Genomic DNA, 12,665 nt, shown 5'->3' on the forward strand with positions numbered 1-12,665 from the left:
AACTTTGGCTGCCATTCAAATCCCTTGGGTGAGAAATCTAGCTTGGATTATTCACAGATATTTACTTATTTGTTCAATCTTAGTATATACATACGTATTTTCTGTACTACTAAGCCATAGTTTTGTGATTTGGGTTTGCCTAATGTTTTCCCATATTTAGATCCAGTTTATGCATTTTTGGCAACAATACCACAAACTCATGAGAATACAGAATTTGATTTGTATACAGTTCTTATAGTTTTTTTTTTTTTTTTTTGTAGAGACAGAGTCTCACTTTATGGCCCTCGGTAGAGTGCGGTGGCCTCACACAGCTCACAGCAACCTCCAACTCCTGGGCTTAAGCAATTCTCTTGCCTCAGCCTCCCGAGTAGCTGGGACTACAGGCGCTGGCCACAATGCCCGGCTATTTTTTTTTGGTTGCAGTTTGGCCGGGGCCGGGTTTGAACCCGCCACCCTCGGTATATGGGGCCGGCGCCCTACGGACTGAGCCACAGTTCTTATAGTTTTATAATATACATTCAAAATGCTGCTTTCCAGAGTTACTTTGGTTAGTGTCTTTCTTTCTTACTCCCTTCAATCTGGTTATATTATTCACTCGTGATATAATTAGGCTTATTTGTTATAGTTTATATTTCACTGTGGGTCTCCACCTCCTGACCTGGCCTGGTAGATTTTAATTATTTATTTTTTGTGTATGTAAAACATTGATCTCTCCTTCAGGTTTCTCATCTGTAAAAAGGGGACAGCAATAGTAAGGCTGTTGTGAGGCTTGGAGGGAAACAGTGCCGGGTTGGCTTGGCACTCATGGCTCAGTGAGTAAGGGCACCAGCCACATACACCAAGGGTGACGGGTTTGAGCCTGGCCCGGGCCTGCCAAACAACAATGACAACTGCAACAAAAAATAGCCAGGCGTTGTGGTGGGGGCCTGTAGTCCCAGGTACTTGGAAGGCTGAGGCAAGAGAATTGCTTAAGCCCAAGAATTTGAGGTCAATGTGAGCTCTGACGTCTTGGCACTCTACCAAGGGTGACATAGTGAAACTCTGTCTCAAAAAAAAAAAAAAAGAAAGAAAGAAAGAAAAAGAGTGACTGGTACTTAAAAACTGTTAAGGTAGAAAGTCAACATGGGGGAGGGGTGTTGGTAAAAGGAGGGCCGCTACCTCCAGAGACAACTCCTGTTTTAGGCGCAATAGACAAGAATAAGGTGGAGCCTCTGGTCTTAGAGGGACAGAGACACCAGCTGGTTACCAACACATAACCTCAGGATCCAGGGTGTGACCAGTGATGTTATAGTGCTAAGGGCAGGTGGGGCCGGGTCTCCTGACAAAGCAGAAGCCTAGGGATCAGAATCATGACACCAGGTAGGAAGAGCTGGGCTGCTTATACCACTTCCCACCTGGGAGTCAGGATCAATTCGTCCTCAACTTTGGCTGCCATTCAAATCCCTTGGGTCACTGGCCTGGCATGGGCCTGGCCATTTGTTCTTTTCAAAGCTTTCCAGGTGATTCTAGTAAGCCTCTGGGCTAAGAACCACTGGCCTAGAACTTGGGTGGAGCTAAGGGAGCAGAGAGCCAGCCAGGGCTGAATGGATTTAAACCTCAGGGATAGAAATCATTGGTCAATAGAAAGAACATTTCTTCCATTATCACACTGTCCATGGTTATGTGGGCAGGTCCATTCCCTATCCCTGGAAGTGTACAAGCAGAGGCCAGATGATTCTAGCAGGACATGGAGGCAAGATACAAGCTTCAGAAGGGACCTGGCTTAGCCTGAGGTCTCTGGGTCTTGGTGGGTGAACATCTCTCATTCTCCAGTGGCCTATGTCATTGCAGGATGGCCCTTCGACAATGCCACGTGCAAGATGAGCGGCTTGGTGCAGGGCATGTCTGTGTCAGCTTCTGTTTTCACGCTGGTGGCCATTGCTGTGGAAAGGTAAGCAGTTTCCTGGCTGAATTACCCCTGGGCCAACTGGGTCCCAGCACTAAGAGGGGCCACTGTCTGCAGGCTAGCTAGAAGAGGCTTTATGCGAGGTGGGGCTAAACCCTCAACCATAAAGGGAAGGGTTGTGGGTCTGGCTGCTCTCCAGAGTTGAGGGACCTGTGGAGAACACTACCAACTCCTTCTAGAAGGCTTGGAGGTAGCTCCTGAGAATGTTTAATAAAGATTCCTGAGGCCTAGAAGGAGCTGGAGAGCATTCCTTGTTTCTGAAGCAGTAGGAATCCTGCTACCCGTAAGTCTGAGCCAGGGGAGCCAGAATGAGGTACGCTAGCTTACCAGGCGGGCCTCGGTATGGCCATGGAGGAAGGGATTCTCCCTGCCTCTTCACTCTATCCCACTGCTTCCATGCTGGTTTCTGGCAGTCCAGGCCTTACTCAGTCCCCATCTCTACCCCTCTGGTCTTTCAGCCTTAGGTTCCATCAGATTCTGTGATAACCATAGATGTGTTACTATGGCCAGAGGTATGGAATGGAGCCAGGGGGCACCCTACAAAGCACTAAATCCATGAGTCTTCTTATGCACAATGAGTCCTCCTGCCCCTCAGCATCTTTAGTGGTATAAGGGCTCTCTGAAGGTGCTTTACCCCAGGGAAGAGGAGGCAGGCAGATAAGCTGGAAGTGTCCTCATCACTGCTAACGGGATCATGGCAGTAAGTCACTTTATTCTTAGCCTCTGTAGACTCATTTGTAAAATGGCAAATACCTTACAGGGTGGTTGAGAGGCCTCAGTGAGCACCTGCTTATAAAGCTTATGCATGGCTCCTGGCACAGAGTCTAAATGCCAGCTATTAATATTCCTTGTCCTTTCCCCAACACGGGCACTCCGTACCCCTGCCCTTTCTATTACAGAATCTAGTGTTCTCATTCTCTCTCCACCTCTGCCCTCATCAAACACAGTATTTTTGATAACCCAGTGAAGTAGGCAGCTGGGATGATGGCGATAAACGGTTCCTCTGTCCACAAAGCTACTACGTAGCTGGGTGATGGGGAACTTCCTCCCCTTCACTGATCTTTGTTTTATTACCATCACTGAATGATATGATAGTTTGCAACCTCTCCCAGTGGTGTTGTAATATTCTTCAAGACCCACGTCCTCCAGAAGCTTTCCTGGACTGTCCCCAGGATTTTCCTCCAACCATTAAGTGCTATTCCACTTACAGCCAGTACTACTTGTTTTAAGAATGATTTGTTCTCTTGAGATTTCTCAAGCATGTGCTGCTGTGAAGCCAGTAGGTCAAAGGCATACAGGATGAGCCTGCAAGGTTTGAGACAGGCCATGGGAGAGGTAAAAGTTGCTGTCAGACCAAGGGAAGAGTAGGCAGGCAGGCAGGCCACCCTTTAGTGACATGGAAAGGGCATTCAGCAGGGCATCAGCTCTAGACCTAAGTTCTAGGTCTGACCCTAAATAGCCATGTGACCATAAGAAAGTCCCTTCCCCTCTCTGGGCCACTACACAAGTAAACTTGACTAGATGATCTTCAGGTTTCTATTTTCTGGCATCAGCAGAGAAGGCAAGATATTCTGGAAAGTAGAAGCTCCTCCTTTTTCTCACTAATGTGGTAATGTAATCTCAATCTTCCACCCTACAGAGTAGGTCATATTATTGACCCCATTTTACAGAGGAGAAAACTGAGGTTCAGAAAGATTTTTTTGAGTAATATGACCTTCTGGTTGTTCATTCATTCATACATAAACACACGCTAGGTATACTGAGAAGAAAAGACACGGCACCTCTTCTCAAATAGCTTACTTGCAGTTGAGCCATCACCTTTGATCCACACTGCAAGGGGGAGGTTCCCACCTCCACCTACATATAGCAGCAGTTCTCAAATCTGACTGCGCAGTAGAATCACTCTAGGAACTTAAAAAAAATAAACCCAATACTAAGACTTCTTCCTAGACTAATTTGGCCCAGAATAGGCACAGATTTTGTTCGGTTGTTTTAAATGCTTCAGGAGATTACAATGGACAGGAAAGGTTTACACCTACTGGTTTATGTGGCCCAGTGGAACAAGACAAATCTAGGGTCAAGGGTGGTACCTGCTACTTGGTGTGTGATCTTAAGGCAGTTGGTTAGCACTTTCCAAGTCTCAAGTTTCCTCATCTGTAAATTAAGAGTGTAACAATTGCTGCTGAAACATCCTAAGGAGGAAATAAATGGTACCAACTTGTCCTCATATGGTGGAGAAACTGACAGAAGGGCTGTGGCCAAGATGACAGGGGGATAGCCTGTCAGGTAGGCTCCACATCTGACCTCCCAAGGTTTTCTGGAGAATCCATAAACAGCTAGAAATTATATTCTTGACACCTAATTGGCGTGCTAGCGCAGTCCTTGCAGACTGAGTGCGCTGCTAGCTTTTAGCTAATTAGTTTATCTCCAAAAGTGCACAAAAGGATTTATGTTCCCACACTACCCACCGCCTCCTTCTCCCCTCTCCCATAAACCCTGTGATTGCCTTTGCTCCTTGAGCGCCCAGCCGGATTAGCTGACTCCCACGCAGGCGGAAAACCAATGTGCTCACGCCTGACGGGGGCCCGAGCGGTTCTCTGAGCTGCCTTGGGGGTGAGGATGAACGCTAGGGGCCGCGTCCCCGTCCTCACCCAGCCCCCTGCCTCTTCACCCCCGCTGCAGGTTCCGCGGCATCGTGCACCCTTTCCGCGAGAAGCTGACGCTGCGGAAGGCGTTGGTCACCATCGCGGTCATCTGGGTCCTGGCCCTGCTCATCATGTGTCCGTCGGCCGTGACGCTGACGGTCACCCGTGAGGAGCACCACTTCATGGTGGACGCCCGCAACCGCTCCTACCCGCTCTACTCGTGCTGGGAGGCCTGGCCCGAGAAGGGCATGCGCAGGGTCTACACCACCGTGCTCTTCTCGCACATCTACCTGGCGCCGCTGGCGCTCATCGTGGTCATGTACGCGCGCATCGCGCGCAAGCTGTGCCAGGCGCCGGGCCCCGCGCAGGACGGCGAGGAGGCGGCGGCTGCCGGCCGGCGCGCGGCGCGGCGCAGGGCCCGCGTGGTGCACATGCTGGTCATGGTGGCGCTCTTCTTCACGCTGTCCTGGCTGCCGCTCTGGGCGCTGCTGCTGCTCATCGACTACGGGCAGCTCAGCGCGCCGCAGCTGCACCTGGTCACCGTCTACGCCTTCCCCTTCGCCCACTGGCTGGCCTTCTTCAACAGCAGCGCCAACCCCATCATCTACGGCTACTTCAACGAGAACTTCCGCCGCGGCTTCCAGGCCGCCTTCCGCGCCCAGCTCTGCCGGCTGCCGCGGGGCGGCCACAAGCAGGCCTACTCCGAGCGGCCCGGCGGGCTCCTACGCAGGCGAGTCTTCGTGGAGGTGCAGCCCAGCGACTCGGGCCTGCCCTCCGAGTCAGGCCCCAGCAGCGGGATCTCCAAGCCCGGCCGCCCCCCGCTGCGGAATGGGCGGGTGGCCCACCGTAGTTTGCCCGCCGCCGAGGGTCCTGGCTGCTCCCATCTGCCCCTCACCATGGCGGCCTGGGACATCTGAGGTGGTCCAGGGAGGGCAGGCTCGATCGGTCACGTGACACCTGGACGCTAGCAGCCTGGTGTGGAGTCAGAGGAGGATGCATGGTGCCTCCCTCTCTAATACAAGGCAGTGGGCAGCTGCTGGGGATGCCTTCACCCTCAGATAGAGGCAGGTGAGGGGGCAGCCTGTGTGTGGTAGCCCTTCTAGGTGGTAGACTTGACAAACGTCATCTCATTGGAGTCTCCCAACGCTTTGGAAATAGGTTTTCCTATTTCCCTTCTACAGATGCAAAAACTGAGGCCTGGAGAGATGTGACTAGCCCAAGGTCTTTCAGCTGAAAAATCTCACATGACCCTGTGGCACTCTACAGCTGATGTAGCTTTTACCATCTCCAGCTGGCTCCAAAGGGGCCACTTAAGGGGGAGCATAGTAAACTGTGTAAATCCTAATCAGGCAGCTGGGAAGAGTCAAACAACAAAGCTTGCCTGTCCTCTGATGCTTTGTGTCCATGTGGTGGAGTCCCTTTGGTCCCTTTCCTAGGAGGACATGATGCGCCCCTCCTGCAGGCTGGTTATAATGTGTTCAGTTGTCTCCAGAAGGTGTCCTGGGTGTCTGCTTCAGTTGCATCTAGGTTTTGGGCTCTGGGTCTGAGCCTAGAGAAGGGAGGAGACTCTGTCCCACCTCTATCACCCAGACCCAGCAAGAACTTAACAACACAATGGGCAGCTGCAAGGCCATGTTCACGTGGTGTCTGTTGATTTACTCATGGACAAGGAGGAAGGGAGAGCAGAGTACTGGCTTTCTGCCTTTGTAAACACATCTGCTTCCTAGAAATGCTAGAATGAAGCCTTCCCCAAGGCCTCTCCCTTCCCTGCTTTCTGGGAGGGAGAAGATGGCCAACCTAAGCTGTAGCTAGGGTGCACTATGGAGACTCAAGAAAGACACACACTAACTCCCCACCTCTCAGCATGAAAGACTCATGTACCCCAAGAGGATGGGGACCAGATGATCCCTTTTTTGCTCTGGCTTTCACCTAGCACACCTGCATCACCTTAAAGAAATGAGACTTCTCTCTAGGACAGTGGTTCTCAACCTGTGGGTCGCGACCCATTTGTAACAATGAAAATACATCGTGGCATTAGGAAGTTTGAGAACCACTGCTCTAGGAGATGGGAAGAAATGGGATCACATTGGGTGATGCTTGCACAGCCCCAGTCATCTGCAGTTAACTGGACATTTTCCTCCTCACCTCTGTAGAAAATATCATGTTGCTAAACATTTAGCGAGCAAAAAAGCAACAATTCCAGGGGTCAGGGTTCTGAGGCTCTGTTTGTTTCCCTGACGCACAATAACAGCACTATTTACTCTAAATTCCAAGCATAAGAGCAGAAGAAAATTCTTAAGCAGTAGTACAATACATTCTCCAAGCATGTCCCAGGACAGTGTCTCATTTGAGCCATTACTAATGAGATTGAAGGAGACATTGTTATCGCCATTCTGCAAAGCAACTCAGTGCCAAGGTCACAGGGCCACTGAGGGGCAGGATTTGGATTAGATTTATCATCTGATTGTTCTTCCCACTCATGCTACATGCTGCCTTTCAAGGAAGGTGGGCATGGCAGAGGGGAGAGCTGGAAATCCCCCCAATGGTTTTTGGCCTCATGGTGAATGAGAACACTAATAGGACCAGAATCCCCCGTGCCCAAGCTCTTGATCTGGGAAATCAGTCTTTTGTGTTTACTCTTACTTCTGCCTTGAGCTGTTCTGTGCATGTTATCTATGTGCTGAGCAGGCTGCTAAGATTTATAATGGTCCTGTCCTGGTTTAGGAGTCTGGGGATGATAGATGAAGGTCTTAGTGAGGGTATCATCCTCCTCCGCATGGTATTGATTGGTGCTACCCATTTCTAGTCAATGTCGTGTCTCACATAGATCTGAAGGTTCCTGGCTGTTCCAAAAAATAGGCTGGAAAAAGGACTATCCCTGTAGCTAGGTAGAAGCTGTCTGAAGACACCATTTGTTTTGTCCTCTGGAGGATGTTTCACCTTTAGCATGGCCTCCTGAAGCACAAAATCATACCCTTTGCGGATGGGGTTAGGTACCAAGGTACTCACCCAAGCCAGCCTTTCCATCAAGGCCCCTGTTTTATTTCCCCCAAAGATGCCATGCTTTGAAAGGTTGTAACTGCCAAAACCCCCTGCATAGGTCACAATTTGCATATTTTGCTATTGTTTTCATTTCATTTATTTATTTATTTCCGTATTTATTAGACAGAGTCTCACTTTGTCACCCCTGGTACAGTGCTGTGGTATCACAGCTCACAGCAACCTCAGACTCTTGGGCTCAAGTGATTCTTTTGCCTTGGCCTCCCGAGTAGCTGGGACTACAGCACCTGGCCATTTTTAGAGACAGGGTTTCACTCTTGTTCAGGCTGGTCTCAAACTCTTGAGCTCAAGCAATCCACCCAAGTCGGCCTCCCAGACTACTGAGATTACAGGCATGAGCCAGCAGGCCTCCCAGCTCTGTCTCTGATTTTGACTACTCTAGGTACCTCATATAAATTGGGATGCATATAGGATTTATTCTGCTGTGACTGGTACCTTTCACTTAACATAATGTCTTCAAGGTTCATCCATGCTGTGGTATGTATCAGAATGTTTTTCCTTAGGACTGGGCTTAGTGGCTCATACCTGTACTCCCAGTACTTTAGGAGGCCAAGGCAGGAGGATCACTTGAGCCTAAAAGTTTGAGACCAGCCTAGGCACATGGTGAGATTTAATCTCTACATAAAATTTAAAAATTAGCTGGGCCTAGTGGTGTCCACCGATAGTCCCAGCTACTCAGGAGGCTGAGGCAAAAGGATCACTTAAACTATGATCACCCCACTGTACTCTAACCTGGATGACAGGGCAAGATTCTCTCTAAAATTTAAAACATTATTTCTTTGCTTCCAAAGGCTAAATAATATTCCACTGTATGGATGTTCCACATTTTGTTTATTATTCATCCACCAATGGACATGTGGGTTGTTTTGCCTTTTGGCTGCTGTGAATAATATATGGAATTTTTGGATGCTAAAAGTAGTTCCTAAAAATAGTGCCTGGGTGAATCCTGAGGATAGAGTCCCCAAGTTAGGAACCTGGAATCTTGCCCAACTTAGCATTTATGGGTGACAAAGAAGAGGCTTGAATATAGCTGTGATTGTCTCCCCTGCACCCACCCCAACTGCTCTGATCCTCTCAGCTAGGCTTTACTTCTTGACTAGGATGGCTAGAAAATTGTATATTCCCCCCACGGGATGTTTTTATGAAGATATTTTTATAATTATAGCTTTATTATCCTTACTGAATTCCTGTGTCCTGTCAACTGGACCCTGTGGGAAACCTTGTGCAGACAAGGCATTCAAAGGCAAGCAAAGTGGACTTCTCCTAACATGCCATCCTCTGCCTACAATTCTCCTAAGGTAACTGCCCTTTCACAAGCGGAAAGTTTGGAGATGAATTGGATGTGTGATAGGGGAAAAGGGCCAGAGGCCTGTTGACACTGAGCATCCCGCCAGAGGGGTTCTTGGAGGGACTCCGTGTCCTACCATGTGTAGCATGAGCAGTTATTCTCATCATGGGTCTCCAGTGATGAATGGCCTCTTGACTTCACCAAGACCAGGCAGCACCTAACAGACCAATGTGAGCTGGAGGTGGGTGCCTGGTCTAGACCCCACAAACCACAGTCTGCCCAGCCCTGTGCTGAGGACTTTCTCTTGAGGCCTGGAGGACGCATGAGTTGACCTGGGTTGGAATGGAGGGGGGAGTTGGCAAAGTAGGATGAGAGTCCCCTAGCATTAGTCTACTGTGTATTCATTCAAAAATCAAGGTCAGAGCCAAACCAAGGGGTGGATGGACAAGGCATTGCTATTAAGCTCTGTACCTTGTTGCATCCGTTTCCTCAGGTCACCCCTCAGAAGTGCCACTGAGGAAAGATAGATGAGAATGAGGTGACCCAAATGGGCTGCATTACAAGCAAACAATGTTGAATTAACAATAGATTCTTTGCTGAATAACCCATTTATGTTGATGGCATTTTATTGTTTTGTTTTTTTCTCTCTGCAAAAGCACTATATAATCATTGTGGAAATTTTATAAAATTTGGATAAACAAAGATAAGAAAATGAAAAGCACTCTAATCCTACCCCAAGAGAGAAGTATAGAGTTATTTTCTATGCATAAATATCCTTACACAGGGAGGCCATAAAGTTCGTGTGCAATTGCAAACGAACTTTATGGCCACCCCGTATTTAAAACTTTTGCAACAGCTATTTTGAGGCATAATTTACATATGATAAAATTCACCAATTTTAAGTGTATAGTTTGATGAGTTTTAGTAATTGTATACAGTTGTGTAACCACCACCACACTGAAGATATTTTCATCATCCTAAAAAGTTCCCTGGTGCCAGTTTATAGTAAATTCTCTCCTCCTTGCTCTAGGACCTGGATAAATTCCAATCTAATTTCAGAATATTATGTACATGGAATCGGATAGTATGTAGTCTTGAGTCTGGCTTCTTTCACTTAGCATGATGTTTTCAGATTCATTCACATTGTAGCACATATCAGCAGTTCATCCCTTTTTATTGCTAAATATTATTCCAGTGTATGGATATATCTCATTTTGTTTATCTACTCATCAGTTGGTAGACATTGGTGGTCATGAGTTTGTGCCTACTATGTAAATTCATAATATAAGTCCTTTCATATATATATGTATGTTTTCAGTTCTCTTACGTAAACATCTAAGAGTGAGGTATGTACATATATGGCTTAACTGTATCCGTTTCCTCAGGTCACCCCTCAGAAGTGCCACTGAGGAAAGATAGATGAGAATGAGGTATTAGTGCCTCAGGTCACCCCTCAGAAGTGCCACTGAGGAAAGATAGATGAGAATGAAGAAACTGTCAAAGGTCTTTTCTATTTTTTTTTTTTTTTTGAGACAGAGTCTCACTATGTCACCCTTGGTCGAGTGCTGTGGTGTCACAGCTCAAAGCAACTTCCAACACTTGGGCTTAAGCCATTCTCTTGCCTCAGCCTCCTAAGTAGCTGGCACTACGGGTGCCCACTACAATGCCTGGCTATTTTTTGTTGCAGTTGCCATTGTTGTTTAGCTGTCCCAGGCCTGGTTTGAACCCAGCACCCTCGGTGTATGTGGCTGATGCCCTCACCACTGTGCTACGGCCACTGAGCCAAAAGTCTTTTCTAAAATTGGTGTGCCAGTTTGCATTTCCATCAGCAGTGTATGAGTTTCCCAGTTGTTCCGCGTTCTTACCAACACTTAACAGTATCAGTCTTTTTAAAGTTCCCTGATGACTAGTGATGCTGGACATCTTTTTGTGTGCTTATTGGCCATTCTTATCTTTTATTGTAAAGTGTATTTTAAAGATAGAGTATCTTTAAAAAGATAGAATATTGGGTGGTGCCTGTGGCTCAAGGAGTAGGGCGCCAGCCCCATATACCGGAGGTGGTAGGTTCAAACCTGGCCTCGGTCAAAAACTGCAAAAAAAAAAAAAAAAAAAAGATGGAATATCTTTTAAATATTATAGAGACTTTTGCACAAAAATTTACCCTAAATCTAAGAGGAATTTATCATGAAGAGATGTTTTTTAAAACTATCAAGAATGGGTTTAAAAGGCCAGGTCTGGTGGCTTATGCCTGTAATCCGAGCACTCTGGGAGGCTGAGATGGGTGAATTGCTTGAGCTCAGGAGTTCAAGGGCAACCTGAGCCAGAGTGAGACCCCCATCTCTAAAAATAGCCAGACCACCAATGACCACCCATGGTGGGTGCCTGTAGTCCCTGCTACTTGGGAGGCTGAGGTAAGAGGATCACTTGAACCCAAGAGTTTGAGGTTGCTGGGAGCTATGAAACCACAGCACTCTAATGAGGGTGACAAAGTGAAACTCTCTCTCTCTCAAAAAAAAAAAAAAAAAAAGGAAATAGAAAAAGAATGGTTTTAAAGCAAACAAGAGGATAGAGTGTGATAAAGGGGGGAGGGCTATTTCAGTAGGTGGTTAGGTATGACCTCTGTAAGGAGGTGACATTTAAATACAGATATGAACAAAGTGAGAGAGGGAGCCATGTGAATAATTGAGAAAAGAACAAACCCAGACAGAGAGAGCAAATGTGCAAAGGCCCTGAGGTAGGAATGGGATCAATGAAAAAGGAATTAATCCTATTCCAAGATGCTGTTGAATTTCAATAATTAAATTTCTGTCAACTCAAAGCATTTATTCAGTACCTGTTAAAATCCAGGCATAGTACTAAATGCTTTGTGTCTATTATTTATTTCTCACAATGGACCATACACTCCATGAGGACAGGACCTTTGTCTACTTCACTTATCTTTGTGGGCTCAGATCTAGGATATTGCCTCGTACAGAGGAGGCAAAAAATGTTGAATGAATAAAGTAATAAAATAAGCATATATATATTATTATTCCCATATTACAGATGGGTTAAGCAAGGCTCAAGAAGTTGAGTCATTTACTAAAGGTCATATAATTAGAAAATGCTAAAGCTGAAACTCAAATCTTGATCCATATGACCATGAAGCCCAGGTTTTTGCCATTCTCCAAGTTGTTATAGCCTCTGCTTCCTGGGAGAGAGAAGGTTCAGAATGGGACATGAGATTCAGAATAAAAGAAAGAGGCTTAATGGAGGTCTCCTATAATCCTAAAAATAAAACCAGCCAGCCACAGGCTCCAGACTGCTCTTTTGGCCACAAGACCACATTTCCATCACATTCAATGGCTTCCAAAGATTTGAGATGGAAGGAATTCCAGCAGTTCAGGTAAAAAGTTTAAATGGAATTTGGTCCCATACCGCATCAAGCCCTAAAGGCAGCCGTGGGCTCCCCTGCCCTTGTGGTCACTGAAGGAGCAAAAGCTACTGAACTGGCGATAGTGTCCTGCCTTGAGTTGTTTGTTTTCTCTTGCTAGCTGCCATGCCAGGCCTTTGAATCTTGTCACCAAAAATAATGCTGTTGTCATGTGCAAGCAACCAAATTAATGCGGGTGGAAAAACCCAAGCTTAGTGATTTGGGCAAATTAGTTTATCTGTCACACAGCCAGTGGTGTTAAATCACTCTCTGTTTGAGGAGCAATCACTCTCCCCCACCACTACCCTCTCTTGC

General features: G+C 47.0%; 2 protein-coding genes across 2 annotated transcripts in view; both read left to right on the forward strand.

The window, feature by feature from the left end:
- NPFFR1 (neuropeptide FF receptor 1) overlaps nt 1-5,725 on the forward strand; it is a 28,697-nt gene extending 22,972 nt beyond the window's left edge. The window contains exons 3-4 of the mRNA XM_053586460.1: nt 1,831-1,930; nt 4,628-5,725. Coding sequence (XP_053442435.1) covers nt 1,831-1,930; nt 4,628-5,507 — 980 coding nt within the window. The 3' untranslated portion in view covers nt 5,508-5,725. The remainder of the gene's footprint in view (nt 1-1,830; nt 1,931-4,627) is intronic.
- The window catches only part of PPA1 (inorganic pyrophosphatase 1), a 295,326-nt gene that overhangs the window by 241,635 nt on the left and 41,026 nt on the right, over nt 1-12,665 (forward strand). The window lies entirely within an intron of this gene.

This window comes from Nycticebus coucang, chromosome 3 (genome assembly GCF_027406575.1).
Source record: "Nycticebus coucang isolate mNycCou1 chromosome 3, mNycCou1.pri, whole genome shotgun sequence".
Lineage (NCBI taxonomy): Eukaryota > Metazoa > Chordata > Mammalia > Primates > Lorisidae > Nycticebus > Nycticebus coucang.